The 22,003-nt window shown below is 38.8% G+C and overlaps 1 protein-coding gene across 5 annotated transcripts in view; it reads left to right on the top strand.

Moving 5' to 3' along the window:
* CRTC1 (CREB regulated transcription coactivator 1) overlaps nt 1-22,003 on the top strand; it is a 47,019-nt gene that overhangs the window by 5,442 nt on the left and 19,574 nt on the right. For 3 of the 5 annotated variants that reach the window (XM_055707986.1, XM_055707990.1, XM_055707988.1), the window contains exons 2-4: nt 14,927-15,043; nt 17,976-18,023; nt 21,000-21,137. In XM_055707986.1, the coding sequence (XP_055563961.1) occupies nt 14,927-15,043; nt 17,976-18,023; nt 21,000-21,137 (303 nt within the window). The remainder of the gene's footprint in view (nt 1-14,926; nt 15,044-17,975; nt 18,024-20,999; nt 21,138-22,003) is intronic. The other 2 variants (XM_055707989.1, XM_055707987.1) reach the window with 1 other exon arrangement.

Below are 22,003 nucleotides of genomic sequence, written 5' to 3'. Positions count from 1 at the left end.
TTTCCCTCAAAGAGAATTACTGAGCTGCAAAGCCATTCTTGCAGAGGTGAGCTTTGCCTGGAGTTAAGATCCTGAAAAGTTTTACATCCAGATACTGATTTTCTTGGTTTTGTATTTGCAAATTGAAGTTTTGATGCCTTTCAGTTATAGTTGCCAATATAGGAGCTAAAAACCTCCTGTAGAAGTTACAGACATGGCAAAAACATCAGTCAACAGGAGGAGTTGTTGCTGTGATGATCTGAATTATGTGCTGGCATCAGTAGAAGGGCAGAGGTAAACGAGTGTTCTGTGCTTAAGTAAAGCATTAGACCACAAAACAGTACAAGAGGAGAATATGTTATACTGAAAAATTATTTTAGTAGCAGTGTGGCTTAGGCACAAGCTTTCTTCAGTACCCGTTAGATGAAATGGAAAAGAGCGGCTCTTTACACAGTGAAAAAAAAAAAAAAAAAAGAGAGAAAAAGAGGGGGAAACCCCTAAGCCCTGGAAAGCCCATAATATGATTGTGTAAGGATGTGGTGTTGAAAACCATTTTTAACTGTAGTTAGGTTTCTCAATTGGATTACTTTTTATTTTAATTTTTTTATCATGTAAACTGCATTTTTATTTTCCTAACCATCTTGCATTACCTGTGCTGATTTTGAAACAACATTTATTTTAATCTGTTCATCCAACTGCTCCTTCTAGCACTAACCATGTTTTCAGTTTTATAATCAATTTATTGATGTCATTGATTTTAGTTATGAAGCATTTACCGTCCCTTATCAAGATCAAGACCCTGATTCTTTGCTGAGGCAGCAGCATTGTGCACATTTAAGCTCCTGTAAGCTTTTCAGTCAGTGCGAGCTCTGGCATGGCTCAGCGGTGGGTTGCATCAGGATTGGCCATATTAAATCAAACCGATGGGTTTGGGTTTGTTTTCAGTTTGGTTTTTTTTTTGTTGTTGGGTTTTTTTTTTTTTTTTTTAAGGTGAGCTTTAGGCCAGGCAGGTTCCTGCTCTGACTAGCTGTTTAAGTTTTTCTGCAAGAAATGATCAGGTATTTCTAGACACTTTCATTGTAGCGATAATAAAATACTGATTTGGCAAAAAGTAGACATCTTCTCAAAAATGATCAATAGAGATTTAAACAAAATGTCTTAAAAGCTAAATATTTTTATTTGGTTTCTATTATCTATCTCTAATTGCAAAGGAGTGTTTTCTTGGGCTGTGTTATCGTGGTTTTGTTAGTCTCCCTGACAGCATCGATCAGTCTCTAATGGTATGTTCCACACTGACATCAGTATTTTTGTACCTGAGGTAGGATCTGAAACTCAAGTGTACTTCAGGGCACTTTTCAGCAAATGTAATACTGTATCTTAAAAAAAATAAAGAAAATAAGCTTTTCCTTGTTAAAAATAACATTTCTGGTTGCGATGGCTAAAATTTTACCCCAGTGTTTTTGTAGACATGCTGGAGTAGCTGTTGCTTTGTAGTTGAGGGTATAGGGTAGCAGACAGGATTGGAGTAAGTGGGTGAAAAGAAGCAAACTGTCAAAATCTGGCAGATTTTTTTGCGTGTGTGAACATCAGCTTGCAGCAGTGTTCGTTTTGTGACAGTGACTGGTTGCGACCTCAGTGCTGCTTCCCCTTTTTTCTTTTGGTCTAAACTAATTGCGTTTCAATAAACAAACGCGGTCCCAAAGGTTTCGGTGTAAAATTGAGGTGGTATTCAAACTTGTGAGCCTTTGTTTAACTCATTAGCTAAGATCAGTGTATCTGATAGTGCATAGGAGTTAATACTTAAAATGTCACTTTGATTTGTTTTAAATCATTTGTGTAGCATGTTCAGTGCTGTGTAAGTGATATCCAGGAACAAGATTTCTGTCAAGATCTCCATTGGTACTTGTCGAGCCAAATCAACATTGCAAAAGTGCATATTTGTTGACCAAGGATGTTTTTGTATGATCTCATTGGTACTTTATAAATTATAAAGTTGTAACTGAGTGTTGATAATAGTCTTGTTTTGCAAATTATTTCTTGGGGACTGAAACTTCTTCCCCTTGTACCAGAACAAGCCTTTGCAATAAAACAACAACACACACCCAGAAAAAAATGGGTCTTAAATAATGAAGTAGAGAAAGAAATGATGCATTCTGGCTTTAGGCTTCAGTAATAATTCTGCAGCACTTCACAATCCTGTCTAAAAGTCTGTATTTTACAGGCAGATGTTCTCAATGTGTATTACTTTCTTGCCTGCTCGGTCCATCGCTTTTCTTGACGACTGGGAAAATATCCTCTGTGATATCCCTGCTGGGCTACTAACTTGTGTTTTTTAGTATGGTTACTTATCACTACGTAGTAGTAAGATGTGTTAATGGCTGACTGCAGTTCTGTTAGATGAGTTTTCAATTAATTCTGATACCCAGCTATTACTATTTATGTTAGTATTATTGTCCTTGGACAGCCGAGGTCTCAAAGGGGAAGGAATTTGAATTGATTTTCCAAAATACGTGTATTTCCAGGCAGATGGTGATAGTTCTCAGCTCAGAAAGCATATCAGTTATTTGTGACCTGCCTTTCTGTACGTCAGTGCCTCTTTTGACCTGTTGTAGAAGCAGCATCTTGTAGCGATATGAAGCTGTGCAGAAGATTTTTCTAGCTCTGGAGTCCTTAAGTGGTGTTTCGACATCTGTAAGCTGGATTAAGGGGGGAAAAACTCGGTGGCAGAAGGGAAGACGAGTGATTGTTTCATATACTGACTTCTCACCTATTCTGTGCAGAGTCTTAATGGGGATTGTATTCATGGCATCTGTTCAGCAACCGCTAATTATTGGAGTGGTGTCACTGGGTTTCTCTTGGTTTTGTCTGTACATGCAATGAGCAAGGATTGTCTTTTAATCACAATTCCATGAGACCCTGTTCCCCCCCTTGTCACCTCTGTGGCTTTTCTCCATTAGTGAGGGAGAGCAAAATAATATCTTAAGTATTGTTAAAGTTTCCATCAGCCTACTCAGATTCAAATGTCTTATTGACCTTCTCATTGTAATTAGATTTTTCTTTTGTGCAGTGAATGATTACATTGTAAAGCCTTTTGCATTCGAAGAATTTTGACTCTAATGGCAGATATTTTTAATACCTAGGGAATTGTCTGGTGCCTCATGAGCTACAAACAAGTTCTTGAGCTGTAATAGAAGGGCTTAAGGTTGAGCTGCAGTGGGAGGAATTGTTGGGAGGGAAGAACATGCTGCAAAGGCCATGGTGGTTTTGGGGACTGGTGAAGTGTTATCTTGGTCTCATGGGCTGAAGGTCAGCGTGAGATGGCTTTCTCTGCGTGTGCACCATCAGGAGACTCGGCAGCAGCTAAATTGTGCATTTATTCTGTACAAATAGGTTTTTAACGGAACCAGCTGTGCTTGTGGCTGCTGTCAGTGCAGAGTTAGGTTCTCTCCTGGTCGCTGATAAACTCCAAAGAGTGCAAACATGCCCTGCTTGTCGCCTAATTTACGAAACTTGTAGGGTTACATAACTGAATTTTCATTCTTCAGCTAAAAATAATAAATGGAACATAAAAGCTATTTTTATCTTGCTTAATGAGGGCATCTCTGCTTTTATTTCATCTTTTCTGAGACATTTCAATAGAAGGAATGGGGTTGGTTTAGGAACTTTTATACTGGTCATTCATTGTCCATCGTTCTCTGAAGTCTTGTCCATCAACCAGCAAAGAGAGATGTTGGCCTGCTCAGAATGAGTGTTTTCTTTAAAAGTACCTTGTTAGCTAATAATGATTATTAAAATAAGTAGATTTTGAGTGTGTTATGCTAAATTTAAATACAGCAAAAAGAATTCTTTGCCTTCTGGATATCAAATAATCAATAAGCTTCAAGTATGAGGCCTCTCTGATGTATTACATTGCATTATCAGCAACATACATGCCTCCTTCTTTTTGGAAACCCTTTCAGAAAAGAAGGGTGGCATTTGCAGAAGTGACATGGGATCTGGTTTGTTTTTAAAAGCAGTGCAGATTGGGTTTGGTTCATATTGTAGCTTAGCTTGGCTCTCTGCCCGGTGATAGAGCAGAACTCTGAAGAATAGTCACTATTTTAAGTCTCTAGTTGTGCTGTATCCTGTTTTTACTTGCTACTCAGTTGTGACTGTTAAATTTTAAACAGTAAACCTTTGTTCACCAGAAATAGCAAAGTGTTTTTAAACACAGAGTGACAGCCCATGTATTAAATGTTACTATTTATTATTTATCATTATTACTTTATTTATTCAAGTTCTGCGAGGTGGCCTCTGACCAGTTCTTTGCCCTCCAACCCCCAAAATATCAAATAGTTTATATCAGTTCATGTTTTGGAGAAAGTTAGATGCAGCTAATGAGTGAAGAAGTGCCACTGTTTAAAAGTTCTGCTGGTGTGAAACAAAGAAATAATAATTTTTAAAATTGCAGCATTAAATGCTACTACCTTCTTCCCTCTCGCCTCCTTTCTCTGCAAGTTAAACATTCTGGTTTGTTCTCTTCGGGTTCACAAGAAAAAGGATTTTTGATTTCGAGTGTAATGTGGGTTTGGGTGGTTTATAAAGTGTAAGTGTACGTTAGGGGGTGAGAGCTTTTCACTTTCACATGAATTCTAGAAGACATCTGGGGGTAGAGGTCCGAGTATGTGCATAATTTTTATAACCCCGTTTCCTCACGGTTTTATAGCTGAGGCAATCTGGGGAGTTGGTTGCAGCTCCTGAAGGAGAATCTAATGGTGCCTTGGAATTTGTAGATGACTCATAACAGGACAAAACAATCCAGTTAAGCGATTTGAGGTCTTAAATAATCTCTCCAACAGGAAGGTGAAGAAAACATGAACTCATGAGTAATAATTGGCTCTCTCAGAGTGCTAGAAGTGCAGTGATGGCTAGTTGGCAGGGATTCAGATGGTTCCTCTTTAAGCTTCGCTGATCAATATATTTCTCAGCTCTTATGAATGAAATTTATTTGACTGGACTGTAGTGCTTTTAACAAAGCAGTATTACGGTTACCAGTTGGGAGAAGTTTATTTTAAGTTGGTTTATAGCAGTGACATGTTGCGCCTCAGCTGCGTGGGATAGGGCTGTATCTAATCTTTTTGGGTTTGCTTTTCCTCCTGTTCTCTGCTGATCTTTTTGGGTTTGCTTTTCCTCCTGTTCTCTACTCACTACAGGAATCGGCCAGGTGACAGGACAGTTTTTCGATGAAGAAGAGCCTGCAATAACGGCTTTCTTTCCATTTTGTGGTGCAGCCATCTTTGCCTTGGCAGTTCTTCATGGACATGCTAGCTACAAAGATTAAATGGTTTTAGATAATCCCAAAAATAAACCGATAGGAATACCTCCCTCAAATGACTAGCATGGCCATAGAAACTGGAGAAAAGAACTTACTCCATCGTCTCCTTTCTCCTTTTTGAAGCACAGAATCATTCAGGCTTGCTTTAATTTTGTAGGGGCTTTTATGCAGCTGCAAGGAACTCACGCAGGTGTTCAGTAGTTGTACACCCTTTGAGACCTCACAGTTGTACTGGTAAGCAAGTGGAACTGCAGCATATATGTAATACTATCAGGTAACCTTTAAGCTTAATCAGGTTTGTAAAATTTTAAGTTAGCTATCTTGCTGTCCCTGTTCCTCTGAGTAGCAGTTTTCATTACTCTGGTGATGAAAACCCCTTCTTCTGATTCCCAGTTTGTTTTTTCACGGCATCTGGAGAGAGCTCCTGTTTCATGTCAAGCTCTGGCTCCGTGAGATGGAGGGGGAGGATTCTGCTTCCCCTCCCCTCTGTGCAGACCCTGGCCCTGAGTTCCTGTGAGCTGGGACCATTGACAGGCTGTAGCAGAATCCCCTTGGTTCTGGTTCTTGAATATGTGGCCTTCTGTTTTGTTGTTAATTTCTGAAGTCTTTGAGAAAATTTGGGTATTTCAGTGCATTGGGAAAACCCTTGATCCTTGAACAGTATATTTGGTAGCATACTATAGCTATCCACTGGTAAAAATCGAGTGCTGGCCTTGCGTTTGCAGCTCTACTATGAGTAGAGAGTTGGTTGTGAAGTGTCTCAGTGTGGCAGGAACAACGCCATTGCTCTTTTGTGGCTGCTAAATTCCAACATATTACAACAGGTTCCTTCCCTAAAAGGCAGAAAAAATGGATTTCTTTTTCTTTTCTTGAATTTTTCTTCTTAATGACTGCGTTGGGCTGGCCTGCAGAGTTTTTCTGTTTGTGTCCTGACATGTCCGTGCGATAATGGAACAAGTGCTTGAAAACAACTTAAATGATGTTATGTTGATGGAAGAGTAAACAATGATGTAGCAGTTCTAAAAGCATGGGTTCAAATCCAGTTCATACCATATGTCTGAATTTTTTTGTCATAATTTTCACTTGGTTTGTAGTAGACATTTGGCTTCCTGTTTTGGCTTGGTAGCACTTTTCTCTGCAATATTTATTGCGCTAGGATGCTAATAGCATTAGGCCAAATATGATTGGCAGAGGCAATGAGGGAAACTTTTGCTTGGCTTGTCTGCACTTGTCTGTTCCTAGCCAGTGTTAAAATCTTCACTTTTATGAAAATAAAAACATACTAAATTTTTTTTCAAAAAACCCCACCATTGCAAACATCTTGTTACAAAGCCAATGATGGAATATTTTAAATCCCAAGTGACCCAGACAGAGCAGCTGCTATCACTGCGGATTATACCTTTCCTCTAAACTTCAGACTTCATTTCCTTTACCAGTCTTCCTGGGAGGAACAGCTGTGCCTTTGGATCCACTGCTGCGGTTGGATCAGTACTTGAAACTGCAGGAAATAAGTTAACTTTAGAAATCTGGCTTGATGGTGTTTCTTCCTGATTGTGACAGCCCAAATGAGAGAGAAATGCAAGGGATTCTCTTCTCTTTTTCTTTGATAAATTAGCCTGTGTAGTCTGTCTCCATTAGCCAGGAAGGTTTGTGAAGGAGCTAGCTATGTTTTTCTAGCGTTACTTTGTGCACCGTGTTCGCTTTTTGTTGTTGCCACGAATGGCTGATTATTCAGAAATAAAAGAATGGTGTCACTTGCTTTGCAGCAGGCACGTTTAAATGTGTTCTGATGGTGAGAGGAATGTGGCTTTCTGAGTTCCCTTTTTGTATCTACGGTGTGCATTAGCTTTAAGGGGCTGATAAAACCACCTGTATACTTGTAATTCTATATATTTTTTTATCTAGCTCTGTGGTCAAGACTTTTCCTAGAGAATCAGTGTCTTTCATCAAAGAATTTGAACAGCAGTTTCCTGATACCACATCTTTTTCTTTATATTAGGTAGAGTAGCATTAGGTGCTCTGAAAGACAATTTAAAAGAAGTGGGTTTACACCATGAGGTTTATTTTACCCTATCTCATAGGGCATTTGTTGGATTGAGGAGAAACATCTATCCTATACAGACTTCTGTGGGCGCGTGCTCAGATGAAAGGGAAAGTATTGATGTTACTAGATTTCATCATCTAATTTTTAATTATTTGGTAAATGAAAGTAAATGGCTAAAATTTCAAGTAGACATCCATCTCTTCTTTAGCCCCCTATTCAGCTATTAGATAACATGCCTAGGGAGATTTTAATCTGTAATGTCTAAATAGGGGAAGTTTTTTTTTTCATTATTTGCAATAAATGGCTAAAAACCTGATAGAACTATGAAAATGGTCAGTATTAACTTAGCAGTTGTACTCAAACTATAGAAGCATTATATGGATTAAAAAGTCAAGCATTCCAAAAGTCTTTCCAATCTTCATTCGTCTCCTTCTGTGTGAGCAGTATGATGGTCTTTAACTCATTTATCGCATCTTCCCCCCTCCCCTAGTGAGACTGAAACCCCAGCCTCTTTCAGCACTGAAATGGATAATGGTGGTTTACTGGAGGTTGTAAAATATCTTGATTTATCCACATTGTTCCGTGTATAGCTCTGGGCCTTGGAGTGCACCCGTCCAACTTTGGTTTGCTGATAGGATAATTAAACCCCCAGAGAAGTGCTCCGCGCCTTTAGACTGTTGAGGAGCCTGAGTAGTTCAAAACCAACTTAATCTTTACAATATTCTTCTGGTGTGATTATTCTCATTTTATAGGAGGTTAACTTAGATGCGAGTGGTAAAATAGAAGGAATTGATACTCTGAATGTCCAATTTGGTACTCAGGAGGAAAACCCAACAGCAGGTCTTCAGTTTTTAAAGTGCTTTATCCACTCACAGCACAGGTCCAGCTGACTCCAGGAGTATAGTACTTTAGACCCCATTCAGTTAACCTGAAAATTAGCAGCTGCCTCTGAAAAAGTCCTTAATTGCTCAGCTGGTGTCCTGAGGCACTTTGGTAGCAGAGGGAAGACAGAAATGCCGGGGTGCTGTAACACAAGGCCTGTTCTCTTGTTATTCTTTTCATACCTTCCAGCTTCCGTGAGAGTGAAGATGAGGTTTGCTCAGGCACCACTTTCAGTAGGCAGCCCTGAATCATAGTGTGAGATCAGAGTGTCCGGCTGAGTTAGTCTGAACGTTGAAGAAATCATCCTTTTTGTGGGCTCCTACTCTTCTCTCCCATTTCCCTTCTACTATCAAAAATGCATCTGGTTGTGGAGTGAGCAAGTTAGGAGAAACCAAGCTAACCCACAAAGTTTCTCTGCTAGTTCAACCTTCTTTAACCAGATTTCTTTCAGGTCATGAGAGTTCTGGTGCAAGGAGAGGGGCAAGGTTATACAGCTTCCCTGGGAAAGAAGAGGCAGCCAGAGCACTGGGACTGTGTTCTCCACGGTGCGATCTGCTTGGTTGTGTTATAAAACTACATCCTCCGTTGCTCATGAAACTTTTTTTCTGCTAATAACTTTCTGTGTCTTCTCATTATTGATATTAATTTTAGATTCTTGGCTTTAATGAGATTGTGTCTGGGTCTGTTGATGTAGAGAGGGACTGGCAGCTGAATACCTGCTTATAATTAATGAAATTGTGGCTAACATTTAAATTTTCTTTTCCTTGGCTTACTAGGATTCTCTTTTATTGATTTATGAATCCTTCCTCGTTTAATTAAATAAATTCTAGACAGCTTTCTTGAAGGGTGGTTTTAGTAAATGGGCAGCTATTTTGATGTATATTAATTTTAGAAATTGGTTGGGTAGCAAGTGCAGGGTTTATAACATTCAAATTCTAATAAGAACTTTGGAATATTAACAGAAGAGGATTAGTGTGAGGGAAGGGAGGAGCCAAACTCTTGGTGGCCAGGGCAGTTATTTAATTGTTGGATAGTTTTTGGCAACTTGGACAGAGACATAAAGAACATTTTAAATATAATAGTTAGATGGGTAATTAGGTGATTTTTAGCTAGCGGCTATATTGCCACTAACTCTAAATGCAATAACTATGATCATTAAATTGATGTTAACTTATCTTTCTTTTTAAGACTGTGTTTGTTTTTCTTATCAACATGAGGATTGTGAATGGGAAGAAATCTCCCTTTGAAGAAAATACTTCCACTGGGATTCCATTGAGTAACTGATGTGTCTTGAGGGTTTGCTTGACTTAGTGTTTAATTTCACGTAGGAGAAAGAAACCAGATTAGTTTGGGAGACTCTCTGCCTTCTCCTTGCTCACAGAAGAGGCAGAGCGTGCACACTTAACTTGGAAAGTTTCTCTCTTGTTGCCCTACCTGTGTAACTTGAAAAATCCAGTTGTGAAGATAAAAAGGTGCTTGGTCTCTACTGTCTATCTTTGGCGATTCTGCAGAGAGGCCAGGAATGGTAATAGAAGTGCCTTTTCATTGAGGCAGAGCTTACTAGCAAGAGTTGGGCTGTGAGTTCTTTCCTAGGGAGAGACAGAAAATAGCAGTGACATACTACTGAGGATGCCAAATCGATCTGTCAGTTTAAAAACTCCAGGCAACTGTCTGTTCTTTTCTGTGGCAGGTCCTGCCTGTGGTCGATTTAGGAGAAATTTCAGACATATCCAACTGGGAAACTTTGAACCGATTTGAACAATAGGATTTACCTATAATGCAGTCTCTAAAACTTTCAGTTAATCCTTTAAACAGAATTTAATTTCCAATTAAGCTTTAATAATACATTTCCAATTTTAATCTGCACTTATTTTTGCTGCTTATTAGCCTCAACATGCTGAAAGGAAAGCTTTCTAAAGTGAAAAGCTAAAATTTATAAGAAAGCATGGTATGGAAACTGCAAGACGGCAAAAGAGCAGTTATCATGAAATCTTACTTCCTGTATTCATCAGATATCTTAGGGTTTTTTATCAAACGGACACTCCACCCTTTTATTACAGTTATGGGAATCAAATGTTTATGTATTAAAAAGGGCATTTAAAAAGAAACTTTCATAGTGGGTTTTGATTGACTTAATTCCAGTATCAGATTTGCTGTTCAATTACAGTTAAGTTCTGTCCATAAGATTGTAATTTGTCCAGAATTTTTTTGGAAGAATTTGGAGAAGTTGAAGCGTTGAATTTTAATAAATACTTCCTTTGATTCCCATCTGCATATTTTGGACACTTAGAAAGTCTGTAAGAAAACTGGATATGCTTTTAGGGATATGTTTCTCCCTCTCTCTCTTTTTTTTTTTTTTTTTTTTTTTTTAATGTATTGTATAACTTGAATCTCTCCCTACAAACACAGCTGTATATCCAACAAACTTTAACCCAGTCTAAATGGAAAAATTGAGGTAGTTCATAGAAATGTGTTCATATAGAAGCTAGTATCTGGAAGAATGTTCCATTGTTAGCCAGTAATTGTGTTAAATCTAATATTTTTTATTTCTTGCCAGAGTTGTGTGTGTCTTTACTTCCATTCACCAGAGTAAGATCATGTCATGTTACTGAGCTGTTAGCTGGGTTAAGAATGTAATTGCTTGCAGATTCCTAATTACTACATGGAAAAGTAATGATTCCTTTCCTGTTTGCTCTGAAGGTGCTGCTACTGCCTCGCAGGTACCTTTGCAGAAATTTATTTGTTTTAACATAACTTCAAATCTGGTGAACCAACAGTGTGTCAGCCTTTTATTTGAGAACATTTTCAGCTATTCTAGAAAACTGCTTGTACAGAAGTATTTGATTTTTAACGATCAAATTGGATTTTAACTTAAAATCTTCGGGGTTTTTTTTCTTTAAGTAGCATAAGAGAAATGCTGGTGGAGGGAAAATTACAGATTCAGTTAGGATCTGTCATTTGGGAAACATTTCTTCTGAACAAGAATGCCAAGCAGAAATAAAATGGTTTAACAAGCAAAAGCTTTTTCCTTACCAGAAGCTTTCTCAGGAAAGAACCGGAATATTTAGCAATATTTTCAACTGTCAAGGAGCTATTATCTTGGCCACATAATACATAAATGGAAAAGCTGTAATGTAGAGTTGCTAAGTTCTCATGGTTCAAGAAATTAATATATCTGGTGAACGCTAAGTAATTCATTATTGTACTTCACTGTCTAAATTCATATAGAAAGCAAGTTTGTTACTAATTGAATCTAACCCCAGGAGATAAAAGCTAGAGTTGTCATGAGACTTGTTAACATTTTAAGAGTAATCTGAATTTTTCTATTAAGAAAAGGCACTCTTTTTTTTTTTTTTTTCCCCTTGTAAAATAAAACCCCACAATCTCCCTCTTCAGACCTAATCCCCAAACCCCAAATTGTGCAATACACTTAATTCACCTCACTAGGTAGCTGTACAGAAAAAAAAAAAAGAGGAAGTGTTCATTATAGTCACAGCCGATGTCTGTTTTCATTTCCAGTGCTGCTTTTCTTTGTGCACAGGTCCCCTTAGTAAGACTCGAGACTCCTGAGTTACCTCAAAGCATGACAGTGAAATTTGCAGGTTTTTTTGCTGATCCTCTGCTTTGAAAAATGTGAGCTGGTTTTGCTTGAGGTCTTCCGTTGGAATGACAGTAAGATCTAACGTCGCAGTTATTTAAAAATGCTTTCTTCCCAGCTGAAAAGCTGGAATTTTGAGGCACTCAGCAAACTGGCCTGCTCAGCTTACGCTTGATCTTCATAGATTGCAAGTGGCAGTTGTTGATGGTCTCTAATAAACCGCGTAGTCTGGGGGCCGCTCGTTGTTAAAAGGCAAGGAGGCTGGAGAGAGGAAGAAATACAGATCTACACGCTGGTGTAATGATATATGTTAGCAATAACAAGCAATCAGTTTTCTCATTTTTGGCACAGATCTCCAAAAGTGTTTATCGAAGGTAGCGTTACTAAAATTAATGATACAGCAAAGCCATTTAACAAGCTCATTTCTGAGAACCGCTGTAGTTCGCGATCTCTTGTGTTTCCTCGTTTCCATGTTTAACTGTAGTGGAAAGACAAATGGTCGTGACCTCCCTGTTACATTATGCTTTGAGGTAGGTATATACCGGGGAAGGCCAAACATAAAAAAACCCCAAAAAAACCCCCAACATAGAGCACCCCCACCCCTGGGTGCCTTATAGTAGGTTCTTTAAAAGAAATCAACACCTGTTGAAATAGTTACTTCAATGTTTGGCACGAATCCCAAGCAAGCCTTTTTTAACAACAAAAACATATGTATGGGCCAGGCAAAAAGCACAGCTAGTTCTGATATTGTGCTTTTAGCGATCTGCAGCTACAAGTTAGAGGGGCTGTGACTCATTAAGTGATAGCAGCGCCGAGCGTTTCTCTAATTTCATGTATGGCTTAGAGAGCGCTGGATTGTCATTGCATGTCAAAGGATAGCAGAAGGAAAGCTGGGGGGGGGGCTTTCCTGCTTTTTAGATGGGCTCTTTTTCAATTGTTTGATACAGCACACTGTGAATCTTTTATAGGTCTTGGGGCTGGGGGGATTTACCTGCCCTTTTGTTAAGGAAAGAACCATCAGCCGCTATGTGCCACATAGTTGAGGCTTTTGAGAGCGCCCGTTCCATAGAGAGGTTTCATCTTGAAGAGCCATCTTGTAAGTTTGGGATTTATTTGGTCCCTCAGCTGAAGCATAAAGATTTTGGCTGTCTGTATATTTGGAAATTGGTGGCTTCTAGGGGAGATACTGCAAATGAAAGGTACTTGAGTTGCTTTCCTAGGGATAGTTTTAAAGTCAGAAGAATGCATGCAGTTTTCCTTGGGGTTATGTTGTTTTCTCCCCCTCTATTCAGGGACTATTTTAATACATATCCCCCTAAGTGTTGGCACGATAACAAGCAGAACCGTCCCTTTTCTCTCTATCCTGTCTTGGTGCTATCAGCATGCAGCGTGGTGTCTTCGCTGTCAGCACTGCTCAGCATCCCTGCTGGTGTTACCACTGTTTTAGCAGAGGACTCTGCATAGATCATCTTGTCAACACGGAAAGTACTAGCTCTTCCTTCCGTTTGCTAGGAACATCTTCACTCAACCTCAGGGCCTTTGTGGTAAAACTGAGGAGGCAGGGCCACTTCTTTCCATCCCTCTGTTTCCTTTGCTTGAAGAAAGTGTAAAGAAAAAAAAAAACAAACACCCATGTAAACATCCCGTTTTGGGGATGCCACATTTTCTAGTACTTCTTCCAAACTTTGCTCTTCAAAATTCTGGCATTGTGAGGTGAAGGCTTTCAGATCTATTTGAATGAAACTAAACCAAGATTTGTTGATGTACACGCTAAAGTACCTTAGCAACCAACCTGCATCTAGTCCAAGATCTGAACATTTAGTCTTTAAACAATTCTTTGCTACCAATCTAGAAATGTTCTTGCATTTTAGAGTGCAAAAACAGCCAGTTGACATCTAGTGAGGAACAACATACATTATAAAATATGTACTCCTCCACAGTGGGAGGAGAAGGAGCTTATGTAAGCTCATTTCTTTGCTACTTTAATTGTAGTTTCTTGAGTCCTTGGAAGATGCATCCCTGGGAGCAGGATTGTTGTGTTCAAATGATTGCAAATTCTGCTTTTTCAGTGTAAAATAGGGCTTTGGTGGCAGTGTGTTATTAAATCTATATGTGTTTGCTGTGAACATTACAGAATTGATGGAGAAATTATTTTAAATATTGGTGCTACTATGCTAAAAAATCTATACAGGTCATTAACAAAAGATTAATCAAAAATTGTAGCTCTTAATAAGAGCTCTTGAGACAGTATAGCCTTCTGAAAGAAGTGACAATGAAAATAAGTGGATGTTTGAGTAGAAAAGAAACAACTTTCTCTTGCACACTGTTTTTTTGTACACCAGAAATGTGTACAGCTATGGGAAAGCATACTAGAATATTCTAGTAGAGAGGTGTCATTCAGAACTAAGGAATGATATCTGGCATTTATTGAAACTTTGTAGTCTGTAACGTTTATTTTCCTGTATACCTGTTCAGTAAGGAATTCTTCACTGTGGGTTTTTTTTTTTGTTGGGTTTTCTTTGAAAACCTGTGTCTCCACACTTTCTAGTCTAGAGAGCTTTTCCTGATGCAAGAAACCAAAGCAGTTATCTAATGGTGCAAAGCTACAACGTACTGTAACATCTCTGTTACCTGGGCTGCTAAAAGGTTGAATGTTTCTTTAAACAGTATCCTCAAACTAAATCAAGATGACTTTCTTATTTCTATATCACACACGTAAACAGCTGGCTAATTCTGATATTAGTGTCATGATCAGACTGACACAGGTTTTTTACATCCTGGTTTTCAGAATAGCAGCTGGTGGAAGAACGGTGTGGTTTCGCATGGTGGTTATTTGTTGGAAATTAAATACGATCGCTGACTGTGGAGTTGATTTTTCTTCCATCACTTTACACTATCACACAAGACCCAGCGTGGCAGTTTGCCAACCGTGCTTTGTGGAGAAGATCGACGTTCACTCACAGCAGTTGAATTTGTGCTGTTTGTAGATAGTATCCATTCTTGGTGATAACGGACATGGTGTCAAGTTGAGTCAGTTAAAACAGTTGAAAAATAAATGACTTGCCATAAGTGACTTTACCCTTATGCTTTCCTACTCCTTTTCTTTTAGTTACAGCTGCAGAAAACCCAATATTTGCAACTGGGACAGAGTCGTGGCCAGTACTATGGTGGGTCACTGCCAAATGTGAATCAGATTGGAAACAGTGCCATGGATCTCCCCTTTCAGGTGAGTTTAATAGGGTATTTCTTTCTTTTTGTTGATTAATGCCGTGCCTGGGTACTACTTTTTCCTCACAGGTCACCATGAACTAGCTGCTGGTTCAGAACATAGCACCACGGCCTCAGCAGCTCACCCTGTTTGCAAAATTTTTGCTCTTTTGGAGTGGAGTATAGTTGCGTATAGGATGTGTGGCTATTTTTGTATTGTATATATCCAGTGGTAGATATTAGTTCTCCTGTCCCTGGTCATGATGCATTTGTATCAAGAATACACGGAGGCGATGCAATTTCTTTTTGTCAGTGAATATTCATCGTGATTGGGGTTGTTATTTTTTGTTCAGTACCAAATTCATAATGAAATCTTCTGCAAAGATACTGTAGATTCAAAGCAAAAGTGGAAGCAGATAATGCAAGGTGATGTGGAAAGCGCTGGGAGATGGGGGTGTGGAAGAAGGTTCCCCATAGCGTGTTCCAGGGGAGTGATGTGTGGATTTCAGGAGAGGAGAAGGAGGAATGCGGTACAAACTGATATCAGAATAGTTGTTTTTCGTTGGGCTGGCTGAAAAGTAAATGTAGGGATGTACTGGCCTTTTTTTCTTCTTTTTTTTCTTTTTTTTTCTTCTTTTTTTCCTTCTTTTTTTTTCCTTCTTTTTTTTCCTTCTTTTTTTCCCTTCTTTTTTTTCCTTCTCTTATTTTTCCTTCTCTTATTTTTCCTTCTTTTTTTTCCCTTCTTTTTTTTCCCTTCTTTTTTTTCCCTTCTTTTTTTTCCCTTCTTTTTTTTCCCTTCTTTTTTTTCCCTTCTTTTTTTTCCCTTCTTTTTTTTCCCTTCTTTTTTTTCCCTTCTTTTTTTTCCCTTCCTTTTTTTCCCTTCCTTTTTTTCCCTTCTTTTTTTTCCCTTCTTTTTTTTCCCTTCTTTTTTTCCCTTCTTTTTTTCCCTTCTTTTTTTCCCTTCTTTTTTTCCCTTCTTTTTTTCCCTTCTTTTTTTCCCTTCTTTTTTTCCCTTCTTTTTTTCCCTTCTTTTTTTCCCTTCTTTTTTTCCCTTCTTTTTTTCCCTTCTTTTCTTTCCCTTCTTTTCTTTCCCTTCTTTTCTTTCCCTTCTTTTTTTCCCTTCTTTTTTTCCCTTCTTTTCTTTCCCTTCTTTTCTTTCCCTTCTTTTCTTTCCCTTCTTTTCTTTCCCTTCTTTTCTTTCCCTTCTTTTCTTTCCCTTCTTTTCTTTCCCTTCTTTTCTTTCCCTTCTTTTCTTTCCCTTCTTTTCTTTCCCTTCTTTTCTTTCCCTTCTTTTCTTTCCCTTCTTTTCTTTCCCTTCTTTTCTTTCCCTTCTTTTCTTTCCCTTCTTTTCTTTCCCTTCTTTTCTTTCCCTTCTTTTCTTTCCCTTCTTTTTTCCCTTCTTTTTTCCCTTCTTTTTTCCCTTCTTTTTTTCCCTTCTTTTTTTTTCCCTTCTTTTTTTTTCCCTTCTTTTTTTTTCCCTTCTTTTTTTTTCCCTTCTTTTTTTTTCCCTTCTTTTTTTTTCCCTTCTTTTTTTTTCCCTTCTTTTTTTTTCCCTTCTTTTTTTTTCCCTTCTTTTTTTTCCCTTCTTTTTTTTTCCCTTCTTTTTTTTCCCTTCTTTTTTTTTCCCCTTCTTTTTTTTCCCCTTCTTTTTTTTCCCCTTCTTTTTTTTCCCCTTCTTTTTTTTTTCCCCTTCTTTTTTTTTTTCCCCTTCTTTTTTTTTTTCCCCTTCTTTTTTTTTTTCCCCTTCTTTTTTTTTTTCCCCTTCTTTTTTTTTTTCCCCTTCTTTTTTTTTTTCCCCTTCTTTTTTTTTTTCCCCTTCTTTTTTTTTTTCCCCTTCTTTTTTTTTTTCCCCTTCTTTTTTTTTTTCCCCTTCTTTTTTTTTTTCCCCTTCTTTTTTTTTTTCCCCTTCTTTTTTTTTTTCCCCTTCTTTTTTTTTTTCCCCTTCTTTTTTTTTTTCCCCTTCTTTTTTTTTTTCCCCTTCTTTTTTTTTTTCCCCTTCTTTTTTTTTTTTTCTTCCTGCTGTTGTGACTCCAGAGGTGAGGCACTATAAACAGAAAATCAGTGTTTTGTGTGAAAGCTTTGCTGTTAGTAAGCATGTTTGGACAGAAGATGTATAGTGGATAGGATTACATGATGGATACTTTGGGGCTTCTGATTTCTGTAGTTAGTTGATTTAGGGGTTTTAAAATAATTAAAATTTCTGAATTAGTTTTTTTGAGCAGTAACTTTTACGCTTTTATCTCGCAAGGATGGGTTAAGAATTAAATTTTGCAGTTTGTGGTTTTCTGATGAAAGCTGGCTTTAATAAATATGGAGAAACTACTGTTGATGTCCTCTGACTAGGCCTTTTGAAATACACGTAGACAGCTGAATTTGTGGAGGTTAAAAGCTTGAATCTTGTGCAAGAGGAGAGGCAAATGTCTATTTTAATCTGGTTGCCGTAAGGGAACACAGTAGAGAGGTTTGTAATGTTAGTATTATTCCACAAGCATCTGGTCTCTTCAAGATTTTCTCTTCTTTTTAAGGAGGTTCATGGTTACTGTTCTTTTAAAGCAATAGTATTCAGTATTTTGGAGCTTGATGGCCATTACTGATGGTTATTACATAGACTGTTTTAGTCCTGAAACTAATAGAGTGCTTGAAAGTGAATATTCAAAAATTTATGAATGGTTGGAGGAAGATTGTCCTTAAACTCCACCTTTCTATATATTGTTTTTCACACACACTCTCAGAAATCCAAAACTGTTACAGATAACAAATGGTGACAAGCAACAAAATAAACCCATGTATTTGTGTCAGTGATGAATGCTTTCCAGGTTTTTCACTTTTAAGCTAAAATACGATGAAATTGCCAAAAGATATTTGTATGATGTGCCCGTCAGGTAAAGCCTGTCTGGTTGTCTCTGGTGAGAGCGTTAGTGTCTGAGAATCTTGGTTCTTTGCATTTACAGCACAACGGAGCTCTGGCAGAAGCCTTTGGAGCAGTTCCTGTCTCTTTGGTAAACAAGTATTTAGGTTTGTGCAAATACGTATTTAGGACTGGTGTACTGTTTGCCCAGGTAGATACGTATTTTAGCACATGTTACACTTTTTCTGGTATGCGCAGTATTTATTTGATTCACCGTCCCAGCTCCAAAGGAGTTATGGTCTGTCACATAAATACAGGTTTTGCCATGCATCCCGGTTTGGAACATGCATAATAATTCCTATACAGACTTCCTGGACTTGCTGTGATCTGCCATGTGATTATTTATGATTTATGGGGGATTAATTTGATGCAGACGGTGGTTTATTTGGCACTGTCTTGGCCTGTGATTAAAGCCATCTCTGAGCATGTGCACTTAGCCTGCATGTTGAACTCCATCGGGAAAGGCAGAATGATTACCCAAATGCTGCTTGTCACCAGGAGGCACTGAAATGTAGACTGTCAGTAGGTACTGCTCCTCTCTTTCCCCCTCACCCGCCTTGCTCGGTTTTATTTCTTAATGTCTTGATAAATCTTAAAGGGACACTGGTTCTTTAGAGCACTGAGCTTTTTCCTTCCTGTCTGTATTTAGCTGCCCCCCCCCACCCCCCTTTTTTTTTTTTAATGTTTTGTGGAGTTTTGGTTCTGATCTCAGATCCCTGAATGTTTTTCAGGGAAGCAAAACAGTTCAAGTTCTTAATTTTCCAAATAAAATTGATGCTTGGATCTGTTTGGGTGGTTTGGGGTTTTTTTTGTGGTTTTTGTTGTTGTTGTTGTGGGGTTTTTTGTGGTTTTTTTTTTATCACAGTTGTTTATTATAGTTAAATATCATGTGCCCTGCAGCGATGGGGTTTCTAATGAAGGCGTGTTGCCTGGTGTTTGGTCCAGAGTAAGTTTCCTTGGATAGTTGCTGTGAGAGAAGCCAGACCTGTTGGAGGTGATACCTTTTTTCTCAAGTGTTTGTATTTTCTGATTTCCCTAAGCAAGTTAGGGATTCACTTGGGGTCTTTGTTCCTGGAAAGCCAGAAAACAGCATTGCCCAAAAATTCCTTGCTCTATAAATTGTGGCCTTGTGATGGGGCATGGTCCATGTTTACTTGTACCACTGTTGCACTCAAATCAGATTTTTGTTGTGTTTTTAATGCAGAAGTTGTGCCTGAAAAAGGGAAGACTTTTTAAAAATTACTATTTTTGAGTTCAACTTTTTTGTCTGTATACTCATATGCATTGGTTCCTTTTCAATTCCAGGTGAGGTCTGCATTCTGTATGCTTCAGGCTGGCTTCTCCTTTTTTAGAAACGTTGTGGTTGAGACCACTGGCATAGGAAATTGCTTTTCCTGTTGACTGTCCAGGCACGCATATATTTGCAAATTTTGCTGCCTTTTGGGGTAGATCTGATGTAACAGCAGTACGAGGAAGAGTTTGAGACCTTTTGTTGTTGTTTTGGAAGTATGAATATTCCTGGTTCTGTAAACAAATAGATTGCTAGTGTTTGCAGCAGAGATGAAACCAATGTGTTTTAATGTAAATTATTTAAAATTGAAATGCTGTGACTTGAGGTTTCTAAGGCTTCGTACAAGAAAGTTATGCTTGCTAAGGAACTGAAGCAAAACACCACGATCTTAATAGCCGAGAGTACAGTAAAAAGTCACTGTGCTCTCTCTAGTCCCATGTTGACTTAAGCAATACTCTGCTGCATATAAAGTGTTGGCCCTGAAATGAGAAAATAAACACCACGGCCAGTTTGTATCCATTTATATTAACACAGGTTATGTGTGCATAGAGGGAGAGGAGTCTAATTGCTTAAATAGAAAAGAGTTTAAAATAGTAGAAAGATTCTTAAAAAAGTTACTGCAAACAGAACATTTATAAAACTTCTTAGAAATAATAATTTAAACAGCCAAAGCCAGATACTTTAATCTTTTTTTTCCTTCTTTTTTTTTCTTTTTTTTTTTTTTTTTTAATATGGAAGCCAGATGGTTTCATGGCTTGGCAGACAGGACAGTGCATTTGCCACGTGCAGCACCTGAATGGAGGAGGAAATTTTGGATTTGCAAACAGATGGTGTTGAGGGACTCAGTAAAGCTGTTCACATTGGCAAGGAGTGGAAGACTGTGTAGCTTTTTTTTCCCCAGAGACCCATATATTGCTGTTGAAGTATGAGTAGAGGTTGACCATTCAGTACTTCCTTTTTCCCCCCCGCAGGTATATGCTGGGAAAGGCTTTTGAAAATGTAGAAGTTTTCCAGTTTAGCCTGGGAACTCATCATCCCCGTCCTTTCTCTGCCATCCTTATTCTCTGAAATCACTTGCTGACAAGTAAAAACTCTCAAGTTATTGGTGCCAATAAGATTCAAGGTGGAATCAACGCACCTAGGTTCACTGCGCAACCTAAATGAAATGAAAATCACTTAAATATCGGATACTGAAACTTTTTCTAGACAGAGGAGGAAGGAAACTGCTTTTCTTTTTCTTTTAATTCTATCAGTGTCCCCTGTTAAATAATGATGTTGAAAGGAGGGGTGAAAGGAAGTTTTGAGAGAACATGGCATATTCTGGTGAATGTTAGGCTCACCGTGCATCTTCTTCCTGCATCTCCTGCCCTTGTAGTTTAAGCTCTGGTTGCCAGCATGTTCCTTCTGGATGCATGCTGCATGTTACACCAAGGGAATGTAAACAGCAGTTGTCAGTAGGCTCCCTGGCACACTCGCTTGTGGTATTTTAGAGACACAAAGGTTGGAGAGCAGTGCTGATTTATGAGAGGGCAGGTCTAGCATGGTCTGCCTCCGCTTGTCTCTAATCTCTGCCTGGAAGAGATAGCCTCGGTAATTGCTTTCCATGGCTATAGTAAAAATGTTGCTGGGGAAAAAATTTACATAGTTACACTTGTCCATGGCTTTTTTGAGTTTCATTCCTTGGAATAATACAGCCTTGCATACAATATGAATAGGTTCTGGGCAGACTGCTTGCATAGGTATTTTTCTGCTTATAACTTCATGTGTGTCTCTCAGACTCCTTTTCAGTCATCGGGGTTGGACACAAGCAGGACAACTCGGCATCATGGTCTGGTGGACAGAGTGTATCGTGACAGAAATCGTCTTGGCTCCCCGCATCGACGCCCTCTCTCTGTGGATAAACATGGAAGACAAATATCCTTTGGTTCATGAGCTGGCAGTAAACACCTATCTTTCCAACAATATCACAGTTTTCAGTTTTTATAGTTCCCTTCTTCCTCCCCTCCTCACCTGTCAGCAGAGTTGCTTCCCATCTCAGTTAATGTCATCTGCTTTTTCTGAACTGTGATCTAGTCTATAAATACCTACTGTTCTGTAAAGTAAGCATTTACCTTTCTCAGTTTCCTCAGCTCTAATTGGGGATAATGATACACGTGAGGCTGAGAGGGATTGAGATCCTTTGATTGATTGGTGACAGCGAACACGGCTTCGCTAAGGGCAAATCCTGCCTGACAAATTTGGTGGCCTTTTATAACAGGGTTACGGTGTTGGTGGATGAGGGAAGAGCAACTGATGTCATCTACCTGGACTTGTGCAAAGCATTTGATACTGTCCTGCACGACATCCTTGTCTCTAAATCGGAGAGACATGGATTTGATGGAGGGACCACTTGGTGGGTAAGGAATTGGCTGGATGGTTGCACTCAAAGAGTTGTGGTCAACAGCTCGATGTCCAAGTGGAGACCAGTAACGAGTGGCGTTCTTCAGGGGTCCGTGTTGGGGCCAGCGCTGTTAAACATTTTCGTTGGTGATACGGACAGGAGGATCGAGTGTACCCTCAGCAAGTTTACCGATCACACCAGGCTGTGCGGTGTGGTCGACACGCTGGAGGGAAGGGACGTGATGCCATCCAGGGGGACCATCACAGTGTGAGAGATGGGCCCGTCTGAACCTCGTGAAGTTCAATAAGGCCAAGTGTAAGGTCCTGCATGTAGGTCAGGGCAATCCCAAGCACAGATACAGGCTGGGCGGAGAATGGGTTGAGAGCAGCTCTGAGGAGAA

This window comes from Falco cherrug, chromosome 4, assembly GCF_023634085.1.
Source record: "Falco cherrug isolate bFalChe1 chromosome 4, bFalChe1.pri, whole genome shotgun sequence".
NCBI classification, from domain to species: domain Eukaryota; kingdom Metazoa; phylum Chordata; class Aves; order Falconiformes; family Falconidae; genus Falco; species Falco cherrug.
The sequence above is the reverse complement of the archived record's forward strand: the minus strand, read 5'-3'. Positions and strand labels throughout refer to the sequence as shown.